Below are 20488 nucleotides of genomic sequence, written 5' to 3' on the forward strand. Positions count from 1 at the left end.
ATGTGTCTGGGTCAAGATGACTCACAGCCTCACAGGAAAGGAAATCAATTCCCAATTTGCAAAATATGACTCCACAGAATGGCCAAACATCATGATTCATGCATCATGAATCTGGAGCCCAGACCGCAAGTGACTATGATTCTCTTGGTGGATCTTGACAGTTGGGACTCTGGAGGTATCAAAGAATCACTGGGATCTCTCCACATGGTTAGTGAAGTGCTTTGTCCTTGTCTCTCTGCTCTGAAATAAGAGCAGCCAGAGACCTAACTCATCTCCCAACGATGCAACTTCCTCTTAAACAGAACGTCAGACCTGTAAACCGCTGGCCAGTAGTTGGATAAAAACCGCCATTCCGTGTCTGCGTCTAGGCCAGCCAGCCAGCTCAGACCGGCAGCAGATGCACTGGGGACACGCTCACAGGAACACAGATGCAAAGGATTCCTCTGGAACTAATCAGCATTCACAAAAATGTTGGAACCGCATCGCCGATCCCACACTCTCTGAGGTGTTGGCCAGACAATGGAGGCTTTGTTGGGGTTCGCATGATAGTCATCCCCCCTCTGCCACACGGTCATGCATTCATGCTCAGCCTGGGACCACTGGTCATCTCTACTGATGAGGATAAAATGCCACAGAGCAAAGACGATGGAGGAAGAGAGACAAGAGAGAGAGAGAGAGAGACAAGAGAGAGAGAGAGAGAGAGAGAGAGAGAGAGAGAGAGAGAGAGACAGCCTTGTCATCGCGGGTAATACACACTGTATCAAAAAACACTCCTATACATTTCATCCCTTTACTTGGCCAAAACTACATTTTACGAGGGAGACATTCAAGCGTGACAGACAGCTGTCAGTCGTTCTCTCTCGCCCCCTCCCCCCCCTCCTCCCTCTCCTCCCTCAGTTTCCCCTTGACTCGGTGGGCCAGCGTGGATGTCCAGGCCCAGCCTCATCAGCACAGCAGATTTACAGCGTCGGAGCAGACGTGACAGACGTCAGCGCCACATGAAGCTCCTCTGGAGAGCTGGCCTTTTTTCACTGGGCTGCCGGCCCTGACTCCTTTCCTAGTGGAAAGGAATTTGGCTCTTAAAAATGTCCAGCACGCCATCCTATTACTTAGTGTGTAACCCTTCGGCACTGAGAGCTGTGAGTTGGTCGTGTTCACGGTGATATCCTCTGCATGTCACTAAAACTCTCCATGGGTGAAAAGCCTTTGCTGGAGAGCACATACCTCCACAACGTGATTGATGTGAATTCGGCCTCAGGCTTTGGAAGGTCTGGACTTGGAATAAAGCACTGTCAAGTTGATATTTGCCCAAAGTGGTAAAAAAAACGTCCAATCATGATGGAATCCAGATTCTTGAGAGGAAAGGAAAGTCATTGTTTGTTTTAAGGCATGACAGGGTGATGAGTTTTGATTTGGGGGTCCAAACACTGCCATGCAGTGCTGAGTAAACAAACAGCAATGAGTTACATGTTCGTTCAGCTCTGACTATTATAGACAGTATTTCAGGAAGGGTTGGTTGTTCCCATAGAAAGGGGAAACGATACAAATTTAAACCATGACTGTCAAATTCTTGTTCACCAGGGGAAGGCCAGCATTATTTAACCCATCTGTTGCAGCTGGCTCGCTCATAACCATTGTCTAAAAACAGAGCATGGAGCCTACTGTATTAAGAAATACATCTTTGCACCAATCAATAAAGGCTGATATGATGACAGATGCAGCCACCAGAACTCCCCCACATCTCATCCATGCTGAATGTGAAATTGTTACAGTGTTTCCGAGATTAAACCACTCCAGCAATCTATCATCTACCATCTGAGAAGAGTTGGGCATTACAGAGCTTTCGATACTGTGCAAATGCACTTTTTTGACCTCAAGCATTTTGTATTCATTTGAGATGACCTCAGTCAGGTACGAGGTCATGACTGGATCTATCCAGTTCTCCGACATTCCCTAAGTGGGCTCGATATTTACCTACTATGTCCTCATAGGCGTTCTCCTCTAAAGTGCTTTTGGAGACGGGTCGACTGCGGGACTCGGCAGGGATGGTGCCGTTCTCTGTGGGCGAGGACGGCTGTGAGGACGGCTGGCTGGCCGCGCTCTCCCACTCACACGACTCCCTGTGGACGGGAAAAGACAGTGTGAAGGTTGGACTGAGGAGAAGAAGAGAGAAGGGACAGCAGGAGAGGGAGGGAGGGAGGGAGGGAGGGAGGGAGGGAGGGAGGGAGGGAGGGAGGGAGGGAGGGAGGGAGGGGAGGGAGAGAGAGAGAGAGAGAGAGAGAGAGAGAGAGAGAGAGAGAGAGTGAGAGAGAGAGACAAACACCAAAGAGAATGACAGAAAAAGGGAGAGAGGGAGACAGTACTGTACGGAAGACAAAAAGGACACAACATAAGAGAAAAGGCTGGTAAAACATGTACGGTGGAGTGTTGACAGAGCAGTCCAGAGGTTTTGGGCCACTCCTGATTTCGTCCACAGGCTGATTACAATCAGGACTGGACCACCTGAGCAGATGAAAGCCACCAGAATGTTCCAGAGCCCAAAATATACCTCATCCCTCAACAACCCTCTCTAAAGCTGCCAATTACACACTGAGAGAGGGGAGATAAAACCACCTACTGGAGACTGGTGAGGGGAGAGCGATGCAAATCGAATTATGCTGACAGCAACATGTGCTCCAATCAGAAAACAATTTCCTCTCTATTTATGACAAAGCAATGTGTTTGCCCTCAGCATGTGTACTGTATGCTGTTCATAGAATGATAACATATGTATGCCTGGATGTAAAAAGAAAAAGAGAGAGACTGAGAGGGAGGCAGAGAGAGAGAGAGAGAGAGAGAGATAGAGACAGAGAGAAGACAGAGAGAGGAGAGAGAGAGAGAGAGAGAGAGAGAGAGAGATAGAGAGAGTAGAGAGAGAGAGAGAGGAGAGAGAGAGAGAGAGAGAGAGAGAGAGAGAGAGAGAGAGAGAGGAGAGGATTGAGGAGGAGAAACTATTTTCTGTTTTGCAAGATGCATTAGTGCAGTGAGCTCATGCCTGCCCCATTGACGGCTCGTGGCTTTTAAGCGGGTCCTCTGAAATTGCTTGGGCCGCAGGGAATGTTAAACACTGACTCTGAGTCAGGGACATGAAAGGGTCTCCTCCTCCTTGCTCATCAAGAGGACGCCTGGCAGGGCCTGGCTCTCACTCATTACTGGACCAAACTAGCTTGGCTCTCACAAGCCTTCAGTATCTGAAGGGGGATATGGAAGGAGGACCATAAACAATGTCGTGTTCCACAACGCCAATAGGATTTCAGCGACACAACTCTAACAGCATGACGAACAGAATCAGGGGTTCTTCCCAGGCTTTCTATGCGGTGTGCCTAAAGAACAACAACAAAAAAAGGATCGAGATTTTCATTGTTTCAGTATGAAGATCATTTTGTTCTGTTTTGATCTAAGGGTTAATGTTCACAGAGTTTAAGCTCACTTGTTGGCTTCCAAGGACAGATTCCTTCATGGGCTTGGTCAGACAGTTGGGTTTCAGCTGATGCATTTAAGTGTGCAGCTTTGAGACTTTCAAGTCTTAGACCAATGACGTCATCACCAGAGTCAGGCTCCAAACTACTAGAGTTTCTCATAGGTCAATGAAAACCTGCCCCACATGAAAAAATGGACCAGCAAAGAGTCTGACTCGTTCAAAGTTTTTTGTCTGAATGGTAACATTCATGACAAATTAAATTTGAAAAGCCAGAATAACACAACGTTTAAATAATAGTAGTACAACAACGTGATACTCTTCAAACAACGCCAAAAATACTACCGCTTAAGATAGGTAAACATCGAGGCCTTACAAAAATTAACAGCAGACTCAATGTTGAGCTCAGCTTGTTATTACACGGCAAAAAAGTGGAATCACGCTCGTTTGCTGAACTGGGATGTAGGTAATGTCTACAAGACTACAGTAAGAGACAAAAGGCAGTAACTGAATATACCAGAAAACCAAAAGAGCAAATAACTAGCCTGTGATCCCTACCCCTAACAACATTCTCAGGACATGTTAGAAACATTCCCAAATCCAAGACAAATAAATGATTTCCCGTCCATGTGGAACTCTCAAAAGGGGTCTAAACAAATTCAATGCCTGTGTGTTTTCACTGCGGCGACCGCAGGGCCCATGTTGTGTTGTGAAGCCACATAAATCCGCCCTATCCTCCAATGCTGATGGTTCTAAATGAGGGGGAGGTCGCAGAGCAGTGTTTGTGTGTGTGTGTGTGTGTGTGGGGGGGGGGGGGGGGGTGTTGGAGGGGGGGGGGGGGGGCACACACATGTTTTTACTGTCTGAGTAGGAAGACAGCTTCACAGACAAGCAACGGGTGACTAAACTTGGGACAGCCTGGCTAGCACGTGAAGCTAACTGCCGCGGGTCGGCCTGCGTGCCGACGAGGCACCCAGGGACGACCGTCGTCTGGTCTCACCTCTCCTGGAGTCTCTTGGGTGAGCTCCCGTCTGTCTTGGGCGCCCTCATCATGCTGGGGGCCGGCGTGGAGGGCAGGGGCGGGGGCGCCTCGGAGGCGCCGCCGGCAGGCAACCCGTTGCTCGGCGACGTGCCCTTGTGGTTGCGGTCGGCGTCGTACTCGAAGGTGCGTTTGGGTTTGGGCAGGGGGTTGACGGGCGTGCCCCCCGGGGTCAGCGGCGCGGGGGGCTCCGGGCTCTCGGAGCGGGTGGAGCTCACGCTGAACCTCTGTCTCAGTCTGGAGAGCTTGTCGGAGGAGGAGGAGGGGGGCGCATCCGGCTCGGTGGCTACCGAGCAGATGCTGCTGCGCTTGCTAGTGCACGCGCTGTCGAGGTCGTCGATCCCGCCTATGGTGAAAGACTTCTGTCTGGCCTTGTCTGGCGCGTAGCAGTTGTTGAGATACTGAGGAGGAGCCGGGCCGGGGCTCTCCTTCAGGGCTTGCTCGATTTTCTGGATCCTGCTGAGGACGGCGGATGTGTCCTTGCGGGCGGAGAGGGAGCGCAGGAATATTCCTGAAGGTTCTTTCTTGCCTATCCTCTTCTGGAAGCGGCCCAGGCCCTCCCTGTCCGAGGCGGCCTCTTCTTCCTCCGTCTCGGGGTAGGAGCACTCGGAGAAGGCCGTGCTCATCCTCCGGATCCCCTTGAAGTCGAAGGTCTTCTCGCTGCAGGGTGAGGACAGCAGGCTGGGGCAGCCCTCGCTGCCGCCGACGCGCTCACTTCCGGGCCTCTTCTCCAGACACAGGCTCATCCTAGGCAGAGCCACCCTCCTGCACTCCCATTCCGAGATCTTCTTGCGGATGGTGGCCGAGGAAGCGCCCGGGGCTGGGCGGCTGAGAGAGAGGCTGCGCTTGTGGCCGTGGTTGGTCGACGGTCCCAGAGAGAGGGTGCTCCAGCTCAGGGGGCCGGTCGCTCAGTCCATCCCCCCCGGGGAGCTGCTCCTGTTTCTGGGCGTCGTGCTGGGCCTCGTCCCCCTGGTCCTCCAGAACAACCACAGGGGCGGTTGGGCCTGAGGGCTTGTAGATGGAGAGCTTGTTGTCCAGGCAGCTGATGCTCTTGGACTTAGTGAGGCGGTTATGGGCGTCCCAGGCAGTGGAGAGGGAGGCACCGCTGCGCAGGCTGCCGGCCTTGCTGCCCCAGCTGGCTTTCCCCAGCAGCCGGCCGTCGGTCCTCACGTATCTGCTCTGCTTCCCGGAGTCCTCGCTGTCGCTAAGCGGGGAGCGGTGCTGCCCCTGGGTGGGCGAGAGGATGGGAGGAGGCGACGCAGACTGGCACCTGCAACGAGATAAGAGGAGGGGGGAGGGAGGGAGGGAGGGAGGGAGATGGGGTGTTAGAAAAAACTTTGTCGCTTCGTCGGTCATTCCTGATAACGTTTCTTTATTTGTAAGTACCAAACGAAGAAATAGCCTCCTTCAGACCATTAAACAGCTTAAAAGAGATAGCTTTAAGGGCTTCCTAGAATTCCACTGAACCCTGCTGGCTGCACATCGGGAGAAACTAAGTGTGGAATACCACCAGTTACCTCAGGTGTGTCGGGCATGCCAGGGGGAAATCAATCATTATTAATCTCACAAGGCAACAAAGCAAAACACTTCTCAGAGAAGAAAGAGAGGCAGGGGAAAATCTCCAAAGCCTTCGTTTCTTTCTAAGATAATAGGCAACATGAAAACGTTGACCACTCATGTCAAATACCCAAAGGAAAGCACCCAGCAATTTGACATAACTTTGGCAGTATGGGATCCATATGAAAGCCAAAGCAAATACTGATACACAGTAAAAAAAAAAATGCATGTGTGGATTTTTCCACATAATTAAAATGATTTGGCTCGAATTTATACGGACCCCACACACAAAGACATGAGAAACCACAACCACACAAACCTTACCTCCAGGCCGGCAGTATCTCTCGCCCTTGGAAGTTCAAGGTAGCTGCAGTGATTTTCCTGTTCTTCCCTTGTCTGTTCCTAACAGATCCTCAGAGCTCAAGCCTGTCCCTGGCTCATCACTGACTAGCCCATTGTTCACCTCACATGCACACGCTTAGATACACACACACACACGCGCGCGCGCACACAGGAAGCGTCACTGCTGTCTGCTGAACCATGTGAATCAGCACTCTGTTGACCTCATCGAGAGCTTCATCCAGAAAGAGCCTGTTCCTCCTCATCCTCCTTCTGACTCTGCAGTCCTGACGGAGTCTCAGGGCTCGGTTCTCAGATTCGCTGCCAACGCTTGCGAAAGCCCAGCGTCGGGGATCTGATGTCACAGCGATGGTTAGAATAACAAGTGAGAGCTGAAAGGAGGGAGGGAGGGGGCTGAGACGGGGCTGGGATCCAGGGATGCAGGTTGGGACAGATCTCTTAGCACCTCCCTGCCCTGCCCTGCCTTCTTTTCACACGAGAGTGGAAAGGAGGAGGGAGGGAGGGAGGGAGGGAGGGAGGGAGGGAGGGAGGGAGGGAGGGAGGGAGGGAGGGAGGGAGGGAGGGAGGGAGGGAGGGAGGGAGGGAGGGAGGGAGGGAGGCCAGTAGCACTGTGGTGGGTATGACTTCTGTCCTCCTGCCCTGATACACACCCAACACCTCCAGGCCTCAGCTCACAGGCACCCTCTGTTATGGGGAGCATGTCATATATGACGTATGCCTGTTGGCAGCCGAGTTTTAGCCTATCCCAGCAGGTAGAAATCGTTCCTCGGTCATGGATTCAAATTCGGAATGATTATGTTGAGCAATCAAAACGCTTCATGCCGTATAGTCACCACGGTAGTCACCAGACTTATACTCACCTTCTGTAAGTCAAGAAGCTTCCCATTTAGCTTTCCATTAACCGTGCCAGTGACTTGAGAGGAAAAGTCGATAGTTAGGTATACTAAACTAAACACACACTTTGATTCCGTTATGTCAACAAAATTGGAGACACAATGTCACAGACTGTCACAGGAAGGGTCATGAATAAAGTCAACCCGACAGTGGAATGTGACCGACGAATCCAACCCATCAGTCAACAGTTAGTTATCAGTCCTTATGGGTTCATACGAAGCAGTTCTGCTGCTGAGAACCACTCCAGCTGTGCTCTGAGGGAATAGAAAAACACAGCCCGGGTGGCTTTTCCTTTTGTGAATTCCTGGTTGCTAGCTCCATTGAGGAGGAGGAGGAGGAGAGAGAACCTGGCTATGGAAGCGTGGTTTGGACTACTGACAGTGAGAAAAATGAGGTCCTCGTTAGACATGATTCTCATTAGGCCTGCTTCAGAGACGAGGTTCATTCACAACCTTCGACCTGCATACATCATCGTATAGCAGCCCAGCGCCACTGTGGGGTTTGGGAGATCCAATTACCAAATGTCTCCAATGAAAAAGTGCAGTATAGTCTGCTAAACATGCAAAATGGCCTAATAGGGAGAGTGCATGGGCACAGAGATGGATTTGTATGAAAGATCCCATAGTTTCAAAGCGCTCTACGGTATCATATGGTATCTATCATAACGGCATGCATAATCACACAAATTCACCATTACATTTTGATGGCATTACTCTTCACAATAAGCCTTCAGTGCAGTAGGAGTCCTTGTATTAAAGCCACTGCTCTGCAGAGGGAAATGGCATCCAGAGCGGCCCATGAATCAAACTTAACTAAACACAGTGCAGCCGACAATGTACACCATAAATTCAAGCAAGGTTCTTGGTTGACGTACAAACAGCCTTTACACACTGTGATACGGCCTAAACCACCCTAATGACTAACTCAGTGTAATATCACTGCTGATTTGTTTGGAATTGTGTCATATATCAGTTGAAATACCCCCTATGCACCCATCACACTATTACACCCGCATTTAAATTCAATCAGCCGTGACAAAATAGAGCAAGTTTGAGAAAGATTCCTGTTGGTCCGCCTTGGCTGGAACGACTCCCACACAAAAGGAAAACATTGAGAGCAGAGTTCTTTGGTCATGGCTGCCTGGTGGCACTGGTGTGTGGGTCTGTGAGAGTGTTGTGGTGGTCAGGACGGGGCCAGAGAGACCACGCCCGGCCTGGCACCGGACAGGCTCAGCTGGGCCGGCCACACATGGACAGAGCAGGGTGCCAGTGGAGGGTGAGCTGCTGACTTCTGGCTCCTGTAGTCCATCGCTCTTCCAGGGCACATCAACCACAAGCCACTTCCTGTTTCAGGGCCACGCCAATTGAGGAGGGAGGCCAGTAAGGCAAATAAATAGATAGATTTTGGGAAAAGAGAAGGCATCGAAATGGACTTCCCCCCTCCCCAAGTTCGTAATGGTCTCACTTCTCTTTCTCTCTCATAAATGAGTTTTATTCCATTTGCTTTGACCTTTTTGTAGATTTATATCCAGCTTTTCCAGTGACTTCATTTGTTTTCTCAACGATTATCTTTTCTATTAAAAGAAGTGTCCATCACAAGCCCATGAGAAATGGCTCCTCAGCATTTTTCCTGCCAAGGAATGAGAGTGATTTGCTGCCTACATTTATTTTTTCAACTCTGTGTAGCATAGCAGGACTGGTGGGAGGATTGGGAAGGGTACAACACATGGTTGTCTGTTCATGCATAGATTACACATTGCTCATTATGTAGTTCCCGGTTACTACATTTGAATTCACATTCATTGTTTGGAGTTTTGTCCCGAGAAAATGAGTATGTATTCAAGTGAGCGCAGTTTCATTCACGGAGCGAAACTGTCAGATGAGCAATAGATGTGGAGTGTCAGATTGGTCTTAGGTCAGGTGAAACCAACTTCTCCCCTTCTTCACCTCGGAACGTTCTCTGCAAGAGGGCAGGGCCAGCTGTGAACACCTCAGGAGACAAGGTGAGGTGGCACGACTCAGCAGGACTCAGCACAGGATGATTATCTCCTGAACAAATAACTGTCAGAGGGGGTCATGTTCCAACTCCTCCAACTCCTCACTAGCAAAGGTGCTCTCAGCGGGCCAGTGCAGAATACAGTGCCAGCCAGCAGCTTAGCTAGTTTCCAACTGGCAGCCATGCTCATTCTTATCACTAAGGGGATCCAACCAAAACACACACACACATACAGCCAAGTTTTACATTCAGTACATGTTCCACAGGGAGAGTTCACTTCCTAATACCGTACATTCAGCACTCGAAGACGAAATGCTGAACGGTAATGGATTGCAACCATGGAAGTCTAAATCTTCCACTTCACATCTGAAATCCTTTACGAGCCTGTTCTCACGCTGGATGGAGCTTGAGGACAAGTCTGTGGACACACTCGCACAGGGCGCACGAGTTGTGCCGTATGGGATGAAAGATATGACATGCAGGCCGAGACGACCATAGCCAGCAATCTCATTATCAGAGCTTATTTGCTTCTCTCCTCCGGCAGGAATATGTAAGCTCTCACCATGTTCACTCAAACAATCCACACTTTAAGGAGACAAGAGTTTATAGCTGAAAGGGGGCCTTATTCCAGAAGTGTGCTTAACACAACACAGAAACTCTGCTTTACTGGAAGACTGAAGGACATGAAACTGAAAAGGGCAGCCTGTGTATATTACAGAGGAACATCGCATGAATAATTGCTGTGGTTTGATCATTTGCAGGGTTAAGATGCTGGATTGAAATGACTTGTTTGGTTTATCAGTCATGCAGCTTACAGGAACAACCTGAAGGAAAATCCCGACTGGTGAAACTGAGCACATAAGCACCTGTGCTGAGAAGTGAACTCATAGAGGATGTTGGCAGCCTTCCTGTCAGTTCTCGGTCTCTCTCCCCCAGTCAGAGGATGTTACTGATGTTACTGATGTTACTGACCTCTCTGGGATAATGTTACTGATGTTACTGATGTTACTGATGATACTGACCTGTCTGGGATAATGTTACTGATGTTACTGCTGTTACTGCTGTTACTGACCTCTCTGGGATAATATTACTGTTGTTACTGACCTCTCTGGGATAATGTAACTGATGTTACTGGTGTTACTGACCTCTCTGGGATAATGTAACTGATGTTACTGGTGTTACTGACCTCTCTGGGATAATGTAACTGATGTTACTGGTGTTACTGACCTCTCTGGGATAATGTAACTGATGTTACTGGTGTTGCCGGTGTTACTGACCTCTCTGGGATGTCGCGAGATACTTTACAGCCTCCTGATCGTGGTGCAGCCTTGGCACTCTTGTTGGCAGTCATCGTCTCTCTCAGACTGCCCGCTCATCTGAAGGGCAGACAGGCAGACAGAAGGGCATTAAACACCAGAGATATGAAGGACTAGCACAACAAGACCAGCCATTCAGTCTTGTAGAGTGCATCTGAGGAGAAGAGAATGGGACAGGTCACCTGTGACAGCCTGAAAGATATGGGGAACAATGGACGGTAAGTCATGAATATCTACTAATGGGAAAATAGTTGTCGTAAACGAAGCATGACTTAAAAAATGCATACTTGAATTAGACCGTGAACAAAGTAGGTCAATACGCTCAGTGCATATTTTGGCCAAAACCATGACAAATATGGGCCTTATTCCCCACCATGGGAATGCCATATCAGATATCAGATCCATGACTTCACTGGATTCCTAACTGTGTGAGTAAACACAGTAGACAACAGTTGGGACAGACAGGACTGTAGTTGGACTAAGGCGGTGTCCTCCAGACTCTAATCCTCCACCTCGCTCCTCTCACACAGATGAATGGAAACGCGGTAATCATGAGGTCACGGCTCGGAGCTAAAATGGGCCCTGATGTCTGAAAACAGAGGACTAAATCCTTTGGTTACCACAGAAACAGCGGAATATTTCTGAAATCTTCTTGCCAATTGGAGAGGTTTCCGGGTTCTTGTTTAAAATAACTATTCAATCTCAGTCTGTTGTTACCCCATAAATTCGGAGTGGATACGCATGTGAAAAAGGTGGATTCATATAAATGACAGAACAAGTTGTGGATGGTATTTTAGTAAACAGAAGAGATGAGCCAAATTTCACAGAGAAGACTCTCAAACCATCAAAGCAGTGTGTCTGCGTATGTGTGTACGTGTGTGTGTGTCTGTCTGCGTGTGTGTGTACGTGTGTGTGTGTGTCCACAAAAGTGTCTGTGTTTGTATCATTCTTTGTTTGAGGGGAGCAGCCAAGATTAACAGACTTAAGTTCCTCTCTTGGCTCATTAAATGGTGATTGCTTTTTCCCATGAACGTGTTCACCTAGAGGAGCCGGGGGAAAAGTCCAGTGTTTTCGTTGCTGATATTAGTTTTATAAGCTGCGTAGGAGAGTGGTGGTTTCTGTCATGAAGGGGCCAGGACTCAGGCTAAACACTAAGCACATATTCTCACACGGGCTATGAAACTCCCTTTCGTCAACATCAGATTCAATCATGTCTCTGCCTCCTGAGTCAAATGTGATCAAGGATTTTTTGCTCACCACAAGATAGTTAATGTTGTAATAAACATGGAGCAAGGAATGTTCAAAATGAGTCGCTTGTTGTAGTTCACAGCTTCTTCTCTCCTTGCAAGAATGCACGTTATGCAAGCTCAGAGGTCAAACGCCAGCAGGAACACCCTATATTTTAACCTCTTCCTCACCCTACACACTTCCTGGATGCTAAGACCATGCAGCCCATTCTTAACCATTTCCTCCCTTCAAACCAGAGGCCATTCTCATCGTCACCCAGAAAGTGTCAAATAAATACAGCCTCGGTTCTTTAAACAAATCCATGGACTCCCTCTCCTTGATTCTATTCACAGCGCTTGTTATGGTTTGAGGGGAGGTCGGGGGAGCACTGGGAGATCAGGGGTGGAGGAGGGGAGAGCACTGGGAGATCAGGGGTGGAGGAGGGGAGAGCACTGGGAGATCAGGGGTGGAGGAGGGGAGAGCACTGGGAGATCAGGGGTGGAGGAGGGGAGAGCACTGGGAGATCAGGGGTGGAGGAGGGGAGAGCACTGGGAGATCAGGGGTGGAGGAGGGGAGAGCACTGGGAGATCAGGGGTGGAGGAGGGGAGAGCACTGGGAGGTCAGGGGTGGAGGAGGGGAGAGCACTGGGAGATCAGGGGTGGAGGAGGGGAGAGCACTGGGAGATCAGGGGTGGAGGAGGGGGGAGAGCACTGGGAGATCAGGGGTGGAGGATGGGAGAGCACTGGGAGATCAGGGGTGTAGGAGGGGAGAGCACTGGGAGATCAGGGGTGGAGGAGGGGGGAGAGCACTGGGAGATCAGGGGTGGAGGAGGGGAGAGCACTGGGAGATCAGGGGTGGAGGAGGGGAGAGCACTGGGAGATCAGGGGTGGAGGAGGGGAGAGCACTGGGAGATCAGGGGTGGAGGAGGGGAGAGCACTGGGAGATCAGGGGTGTAGGAGGGGAGAGCACTGGGAGATCAGGGGTGGAGGAGGGGAGATCACTGGGAGATCAGGGGTGGAGGAGGGGAGAGCACTGGGAGATCAGGGGTGGAGGAGGGGGGAGAGCAATGGGAGATCAGGGGTAGAGGAGGGGAGAGCACTGGGAGATCAGGGGTGGAGGAGGGGGGAGAGCACTGGGAGATCAGGGGTGGAGGATGGGAGAGCACTGGGAGATCAGGGGTGTAGGAGGGGAGAGCACTGGGAGATCAGGGGTGGAGGAGGGGAGTGCACTGGGAGATCAGGGGTGGAGGAGGGGAGAGCTCTAGGAGATCAGGGGTGGAGGAGGGGAGAGCACTCAGCCGGGCTTCTCTCAGAAGCCTCTTGTTTACAGGAAGTTGTTGTACGAGTGAGCGGGCCGGCCAGTGGCGGAGCGGAGCCCTATAGAGACAGATGAGGGAAGAGATGGCATTCCTGCTGTCAGCTATTTCCTGTTTCACTGGACCCAGAGCGAGAGGACAGGGCATATATCTTAATTTTGGTCTGGCGTAGGGAACGGCACTGCCTTGTGCCTGACTGATCTTAACAACTGCTGTTGTTGTTCTTTTCCTGTCTGTCGTCGTCAGTGTCGAGAAAGGTACCACTTTACTAAATGTGCCCAAGGTTTGCAGCAAAGTTGATATTGAATTTCATACAGTGTACTCATTCTTACACAGAGAGAAATAAGGACCCAAAGGCATACTTGGTGTTACACCTATTACACACACCTGTATTCATAAAAGTCATTATCTACTTTAATGGGTGTTTTTTTTTAAGAAAAGTAGAACATGAAAGCACATGAAATATTAGATGACTTTTGGACAGGATATAAGATGTCTGAAAATATTGCTATTTCTGTGTAATACCTGTTCCAGCTAGATGAAATATTCAGTGGAGAGGCCCTTTTTGCCAGTGAGGCTGAATATATTCATGGACTTGCTGAAAGATCCACAGCTGTATAAATACTATACTCTGTGCTTAAAAACATACTGGCTATTAAATCATTTTCAATTGTAACATCTGGGAAGCGAATACAGCATTCTTAAGAAAATAATTCAGATAAGTCATCAAGGTCGCCACACTAATTAACCGTGAAACAGTACGGTGCTTCACTGCTGGCCACAATGTTGTTCTACAGGGAATGTACAGAGAGATTAAAGGCAAAATTGATCTTGTTTCTTATCATTTCTAATCATTACAGCTTCCAAGTGTAGCCATTCCTAATAAATCCTGTACATGACCAAATGTGCCACGACAAGTGACAGGAGGAAAGTCTAAATAACAGAACAGAACCCCTTGTGCAACCCAAGTCACGTTTCAGCTTGTTCTGCCCCAAACAGCCTTGCACCCAGGTCCAGGGTGACCGAGCACAGCTGATAAGGAACGTTGGTACACTCCACAGGCAGTGTTCCGCACAGTTCAACCTAGGCTAAACATTACGGTTTGTCCTTGAAGGAGCAGCTTTCTCCTTCTCAATACACGTTTCGAGTGAATTTAGGCTACCACACAACTGCGGCGACTTACACGTTAAAATTACAATCGAATTCAAATAGAAGAACAGGGAGAAATAGGTCAGAGAACTCAATGAAGGCGTAAACACCAAGGCGTTAGCCAGCTGACTTCCTGACCACTGATCCCATCTCCTGACGCAGAACAACAAGCTGTAAACAACCAACTCTCAGCACACTCTGACCTACAGTACCTTTGAAGTATATCAAACCAGCCTGACTCTCCTGGGATGCCAGAAGTAGAGGGAAGCTATCTATCAAATCTAGGTATTCTTTCACTACTGTATACAGCTTATGGCTAAGGAGAATCATTCCTGTCAGGTCCTGATTGATAGCTCCTGATGGTTAAATACAGTTAATAATCACTGGTGTTAGTGAAGGCAGGCAATTCCAGGAAGAATATGTCATTTCTCAAAGAACTACTTTGGATCTTCATTTTCAAACACACTGGCAACTCAATGATTATAGATCTGACCCATTTTGAGAAATCCGCTTTGTTGGTGTTCCAACGTTTCATTCATGATGGAATGCACCCGTCAGATATTGATGCCAAATTTGGCTATTGACTTAACCTCCGCGCCGACTATTGACTTGACACAGAGAGTCAATCTCTGTAGGATTATGACAGAAGGAAGCTAACAGTTCTCTTCTCCCTGGGATGGCCTCCCACCTCTGGATTCTAGTCCAGTCACGCTGAGTTGACACGGCTGACAGCAGTCAGGATTTACACCCTCTCTGCCCCTCAGCCAGGGGTCTGCTGCCGGAAGTGACCTTGGGCTTAACTCCCAACCCGCCTGACTGGAGCTAATACACATTCTGGTGAACACGACACCGGGGCCCAGGTCAGATTACTCTTAGTGGAGAAATCAATAGATTTAACGTTCACTCCCTAATAATGTTCCTTTTCCTACCTGTGACCTACCTAACCTAGAACAGGATTAGCCAGTCGTGACAATGTTCCTCATTGGTTCTGAGGAAACAATCCCATGTCGAGTGTAATCTTGTCATCGTTATTTGCATATATCCATCTTGTAGTGAAACGAGTCTCTTAACGAAATGCTGAAGACACATAGGCCTCTGTTTACCAGTGCAAAACTTGGCTTGCATCTGGGTCTAGTTTGTTCAAACCGCTTCATTCCTATAGGTGTTATTATAAACCCTTTCACTCAGTCTCTTGCCAGCAAAGTTAGCTCACTCATGTTCCAGCGTCTTCACTTACTGTCGACATGCCCTGAATGCCAGCCCTAAAACTAACAGCTCATAACTGTCACTTCATAGCTCAACCGTATGAATACAGGCCAACGTCTGGGCAAGAAACATCACAATTAAAGGAAATCTGAATTTTCCTCTGGTCTGAGAGTATTTTAGAGTATAGAATTAGATCATAAACTGGGCTTGTTTAAGAGTTAGATCATATGGATTATTTAACAGTCTCCGATCTATAAAATGCAGTTCAAAGAAAATAGGTCTGAAATCAATTCTACACTTCTGAGCCTTGGTGTGGCTCATCTGAAAGGCAATATCTGAGAACCAGACCATGATGAACAGTCTGTTTGAGTTTGAGCAGTTTAATATTCATGAGGAACGTGTCTCTGAGACACTTAAGGATGTAACAGAGAAGAGCTTTGTGTTCAGCCCATCTAAGCAGATGTGGTTAAAAAGTAAGCCCTCTATCGGGTGACTGAAATTCACAAATAACACTGTCTGTGTGCATGTGTGTGTGTGTGCATGTGTGTGTCTGTGTGCATGTGTGTGCGTGTGTGTGTGTGTGTGGGTGGGTGTGTGTGTGTGTGTGTGTGTGTGTGCATGTGTGTGTGTGTGTGTGTGTGTGTGTGTGTGTGTGTGTGTGTAGCCACAGGGTGGAATGTCCACAGGTCAGAGGTCCCTAGCATGTCTGCACTAACAGGTCAACTGTCCCATAGAACCGTTCGTCATGCACAGGTATGCGCTAATATTTGCCCTGTCAATCAAAGTCCACATTCAACACATACAAAGGTTGGGTGAATGAACAGGAGTGCGGCAGAAACACCTGGGTCCAATGATAAGGTCTTCTTTTTCATCCAACAAAGACTACACTCGACTATGTGCACACTCAACACCTGGCACTCGCTGACACCGTAGGATACTGTAGTCTGATTTGGTGAACACTGCACTTTTCCATGGTCTGGGATTGCGAAAACGGATTCCAGATTCTACTCCCATAAGGCAGCACCACTGTTAAAACCTCCTGAAGAGCCGCCTCTGCTTCTGATTTCCATACCCCGCCACATCCCCGTCGAAAAGCAAGCAACCGACACAATGGCCTCCAAAAATAGAAGCAGTTGGTGTTCTCTTTCCGATGTTCCCCCTCCCTTGTCTGCTCCACCTCTCCTCCACCTCGCTGGAAGACGGGCGCTGGGGTTTCTGCTGATCAGCATGCTGACTCCAAGGCCTTCAAACCACCATGGATCTGTCTGACAGCCAAGAAGCCAGAAAGAGGTACGGAACGCTCCGGAGACTCTCAACTCTTTCCAGACGTCATAGCCCGATGAAGAACATGGCTGAATGGGTAGAACTGAACTGTACCCAGGCTGGGTTCAGAACCTCTTTAGGATGACCCATTTCTCAGAGACAAGTACAGATTTGGAAGTGTCTCAGCCCGGAGGAGAGTTCAAGAGTGGGAATTGAGTTACTATATAAATATATATGTTCAAGAGGAAGCAAGGACCTGCACTGGACACTCAAGCCCTAACATAACATCATATGGTTTTTATAAAGCCCCTTTACACAGACTTTACATGTGATGTGTGTTACATGCTGCTTGTCGTCATGGAGCAAGCACGTAGTGTTTAGGTTGAGAAGAGCAAAAATGACAGATATCTCTGTTGACAAGCATGACTTCAGAGGGGTCCTTCAACCTGAATCTATGGCTCTCTGGTGGTAATTAACGTCAGCAGTCAGCCTTGTCTCTCACACAGGCAACAGGAGAGGCTGGTTTTTGTCTCCTTTTGACTTGAGTTTCAGTGCCAGGGGTGAGGAGACAACAGGGGTTCCTGAGCCGAAGAATGGTCTGCGGCTCGAGGGACGGTTGTTTTTCTCGGAGGGCTGTGTGTGCCAGTGTCTCACTGTCCGTTCTCCCTCCTTTATGGCCGGGGGGAACCCCAAGTTGACGCTGCTGAAAGCAGCTGCACACACACACCAGCACAATACCCACAGGTCCATGCCACTGTAGCCCTGGCTCAACCTGCCAGATGGAAGCCATTCTTAAAGAGACCCTTTTCATCTCCCTTTCTTTTCTTTCTTTCTTTCTCTCTATCGTTCGGCTGCTTACAGTTCCCTCCTTTTCAAGGCAATAATAGCCGACTTGCTCTTTGTGGAAACGAGAGGAGAAAAAAAAAAAGATCCGTGCAACCTGGTTATGAGCATGCACAGCTGTCGAGGCTGGCATGTGGAAAACAGGCTTATGTCCATCGGAGCTGCTGCAGGGGGTTAGCATGTGTGTCACACAGATGACTTTTGACACACAGGCATTGACTTTACAAGGAATGAGGAAAGCAGGAGGGCTAGTATCTAAAATCCAGATTTAAGCCAGGGTTATTTTTCTAGTCCAAATAACAATGGCCGGAGATCTCAGTAGGAGTTAATACATCATTCCTTTTTCCCACGTCTCTTCATGACCAAAATGTTGTTATGCTACAGAATTAGCAAGTAATCCAGTATGATTTGTAGCTAAAGTGTCAACTTCCCTGCCGTTCAGGAAGTTTACCTTATAAAGAGCCTTCGCATGGCCAGTGAGCTTCAAAGAATGCACCAGCCGTCCTGAATATCCATTCGACAGGTGTTTAAGTCCCTAGGAAAGACACTTAAGGCCACATTGGGAGTATTTGCAATCCTAACGTTTAACAAGGAGGACATGGGATTGGTGCTGTTTGAACAGGGAGACACTCAGACAGTGCCCCACCTATCGCTTGAGACAGAGTAAAGTGCCGCACACAACGGGGGATAAAAGGTGTCTCCTTCCCTCCAAACCACAACACACGAGAGGAAGTGACACACGGTGTCGAACATGTTCCTGTGGTAACAAAGGCCGGATGAACAAGAGAAGGGAGTAGACTGGGTAATGGAGGACAGGGTCCAAGACGACGCTCATTAAGTCAAGTGAACGACATCGCTGTGTACCTTTCCAGGTGAACTTCAAAAAGTTACGAAAGTTTAAACTGAAGTTAACATCGAAGACGACCGTTGTCGTGATGTATCATGTTGAACTGGGCTGTTATGTTACCACTCACAATGAATATGAAGATTATGCTCTAAGGTGAAACGTTACGATGACACAGACTCAGACCTGGCTGTTTTCTGGCCTGGGTTCCCAAAGACATGGCTGTACGTGATCACAAGGTTCCTCATGAGCCTCCAACCACAGAGGGAGCAAGACCACTCCACAACAACACCATCATTGATGTTGATGAAGACTGAGGCCCTGTTCAAGACCTTTTGACACTGTATCACAATTAGTAGGTCTGGTAAAGGGCTAGTGGGATGGTTACCATGATTAGGCCTAGATCCGAAATGACTAGGAAATGATGTGAGGTCATAAAGATGTAGACAGGGTCTGAAGTGGGGCTGGCATTCTATTTCGCAGATTTATGTTTTTAATTCTAATATGAATCTACAGATGTGTGTCCTATGACAGGGGAGGTGTGAAAGCTATTGGTGTGGCGACTAGAGTGAGCCTGGCATAGGCATGCTGTAGATCACCCATTAATTGTGTATCGGCTATTAAACATAAACATGTCTGATAATGACAGCTTGAAGCATCTGTTGACATCCCACCCTCCTCACCCCTGTTACACAAGCCCTGGACAGGGAACAGAGAGAGGACTCCCCAGCTTTGTGCTGACAACCCAGTCCTGCTGGAAGGAGAGGTCATTGTTAGATGTGCACAATAGACACTCTGTTCATGGAAAGTTGAAGAAAAAGAGTTTGCAGCTGCAGGGTCTGTATTTGGAGTGATAGCAGGAGGCCCAGGCAGAAGGGTATCTTTGCAGAGATGCCCCTCTGAGATTAGAATAAAAGAGAGAGTACAGTTCTAGCTGAAACCTGGTATTTAACGCTTCGCGTGTAATACAGAGGGTGCTAGTTTGCCAGTAAGAAGTTGGCCAGCTACATATGATAAGAAAATAATAATAATAATACATGATTATCATAATAGGTGGCTGTATTTAATGTAGAACTCTAAGCGGAAAGTTGTTTCAGACCTATGTCTGTATTTCATTTCATATTTGATTTTCGTGGAGCCGCTAAAATGAACTGCCAATGGTAAGCGAGACCTGTATACAATATAGCTCCACGATACATCGTGCCCGCAACAAATTAATAAGCGATTAACTTTACCTCAAAGTAGCGCCTCTCTTCCATGATCATCTTCAAAGTAGAATTTCCCATTCAATGGAATTGCAATCCGCAAATTAAATTGCAATAAAACTCGAATAGCCTATATGTTGGAAACTTGCCTCTTACTCATAGCTTTGGACTGGGAGTCATGTCTCCCTAACCAAAACTCTCTCCCTCTCTCTCGGTCTCCTTGAGCTTGCTGGAGAGGCGTGGGCTGGACTTGTTTCTATGGAGATGGATTGTTTGCCCCCCACTTCAGTCTGGATTTGGCGCTGTTCCCCTCAGTCCCACGAGTTTCCACAGGCTCTCTTGTCTATTGTGTGCAGCTGAGGTGGACTCTATAGAGTTTCTCAGGACGGCCTTTAGTAAATATCATTTAGTGTCATGATCAAGTTGTCCCCATTCTGGATCTGTTTCACACAACAATTCATATCAAGGTAAAATGCTTCTAGGAAATATCCTATGGGGATGTGATGAAGTCAACTTCAAATGTAATAATCAAGAGACCAGTAAAACACCTGCTATCAGAAGTTCTGTGTGCAAACTGTGTGGCCATACATGAACACATATTGAAGCAGCACACCTTTCTTAACGTATTATCTGATGGTATTCCCTATGGAATTACAGTGTAAAAGTCACTGTCTGGTTGATGTGGCTGGGTTTGGGGCTTAATCTCTTGTTCAGTCATCCCAACACTGGGATACAACACGTTGTTCGGACTAAACGATCCCCAAGGGAATATGAGCACTGTTAGGAAGATCACCATACCCAAAGAATGTGTCTGTTTT

At 48.3% G+C, this 20488-nt stretch overlaps 1 protein-coding gene across 1 annotated transcript in view; it reads right to left on the reverse strand.

The window, feature by feature from the left end:
- The window catches only part of dennd2b (DENN domain containing 2B), a 34900-nt gene extending 14951 nt beyond the window's left edge, over positions 1–19949 (reverse strand). Inside the window, 5 exon segments of the mRNA XM_047042386.1 lie at positions 1907–2120; positions 4458–5398; positions 5400–5766; positions 10580–10678; positions 19701–19949. Of these exon segments, the coding sequence (XP_046898342.1) occupies positions 1907–2120; positions 4458–5398; positions 5400–5766; positions 10580–10653 (1596 nt within the window). The 5' untranslated portion in view covers positions 10654–10678; positions 19701–19949.
- Between the last annotated feature and the right edge of the window lie 539 nt (positions 19950–20488).

The sequence above is a fragment of the Hypomesus transpacificus genome, chromosome 19, assembly GCF_021917145.1.
Source record: "Hypomesus transpacificus isolate Combined female chromosome 19, fHypTra1, whole genome shotgun sequence".
Classification (NCBI taxonomy): Eukaryota; Metazoa; Chordata; class Actinopteri; order Osmeriformes; family Osmeridae; genus Hypomesus; species Hypomesus transpacificus.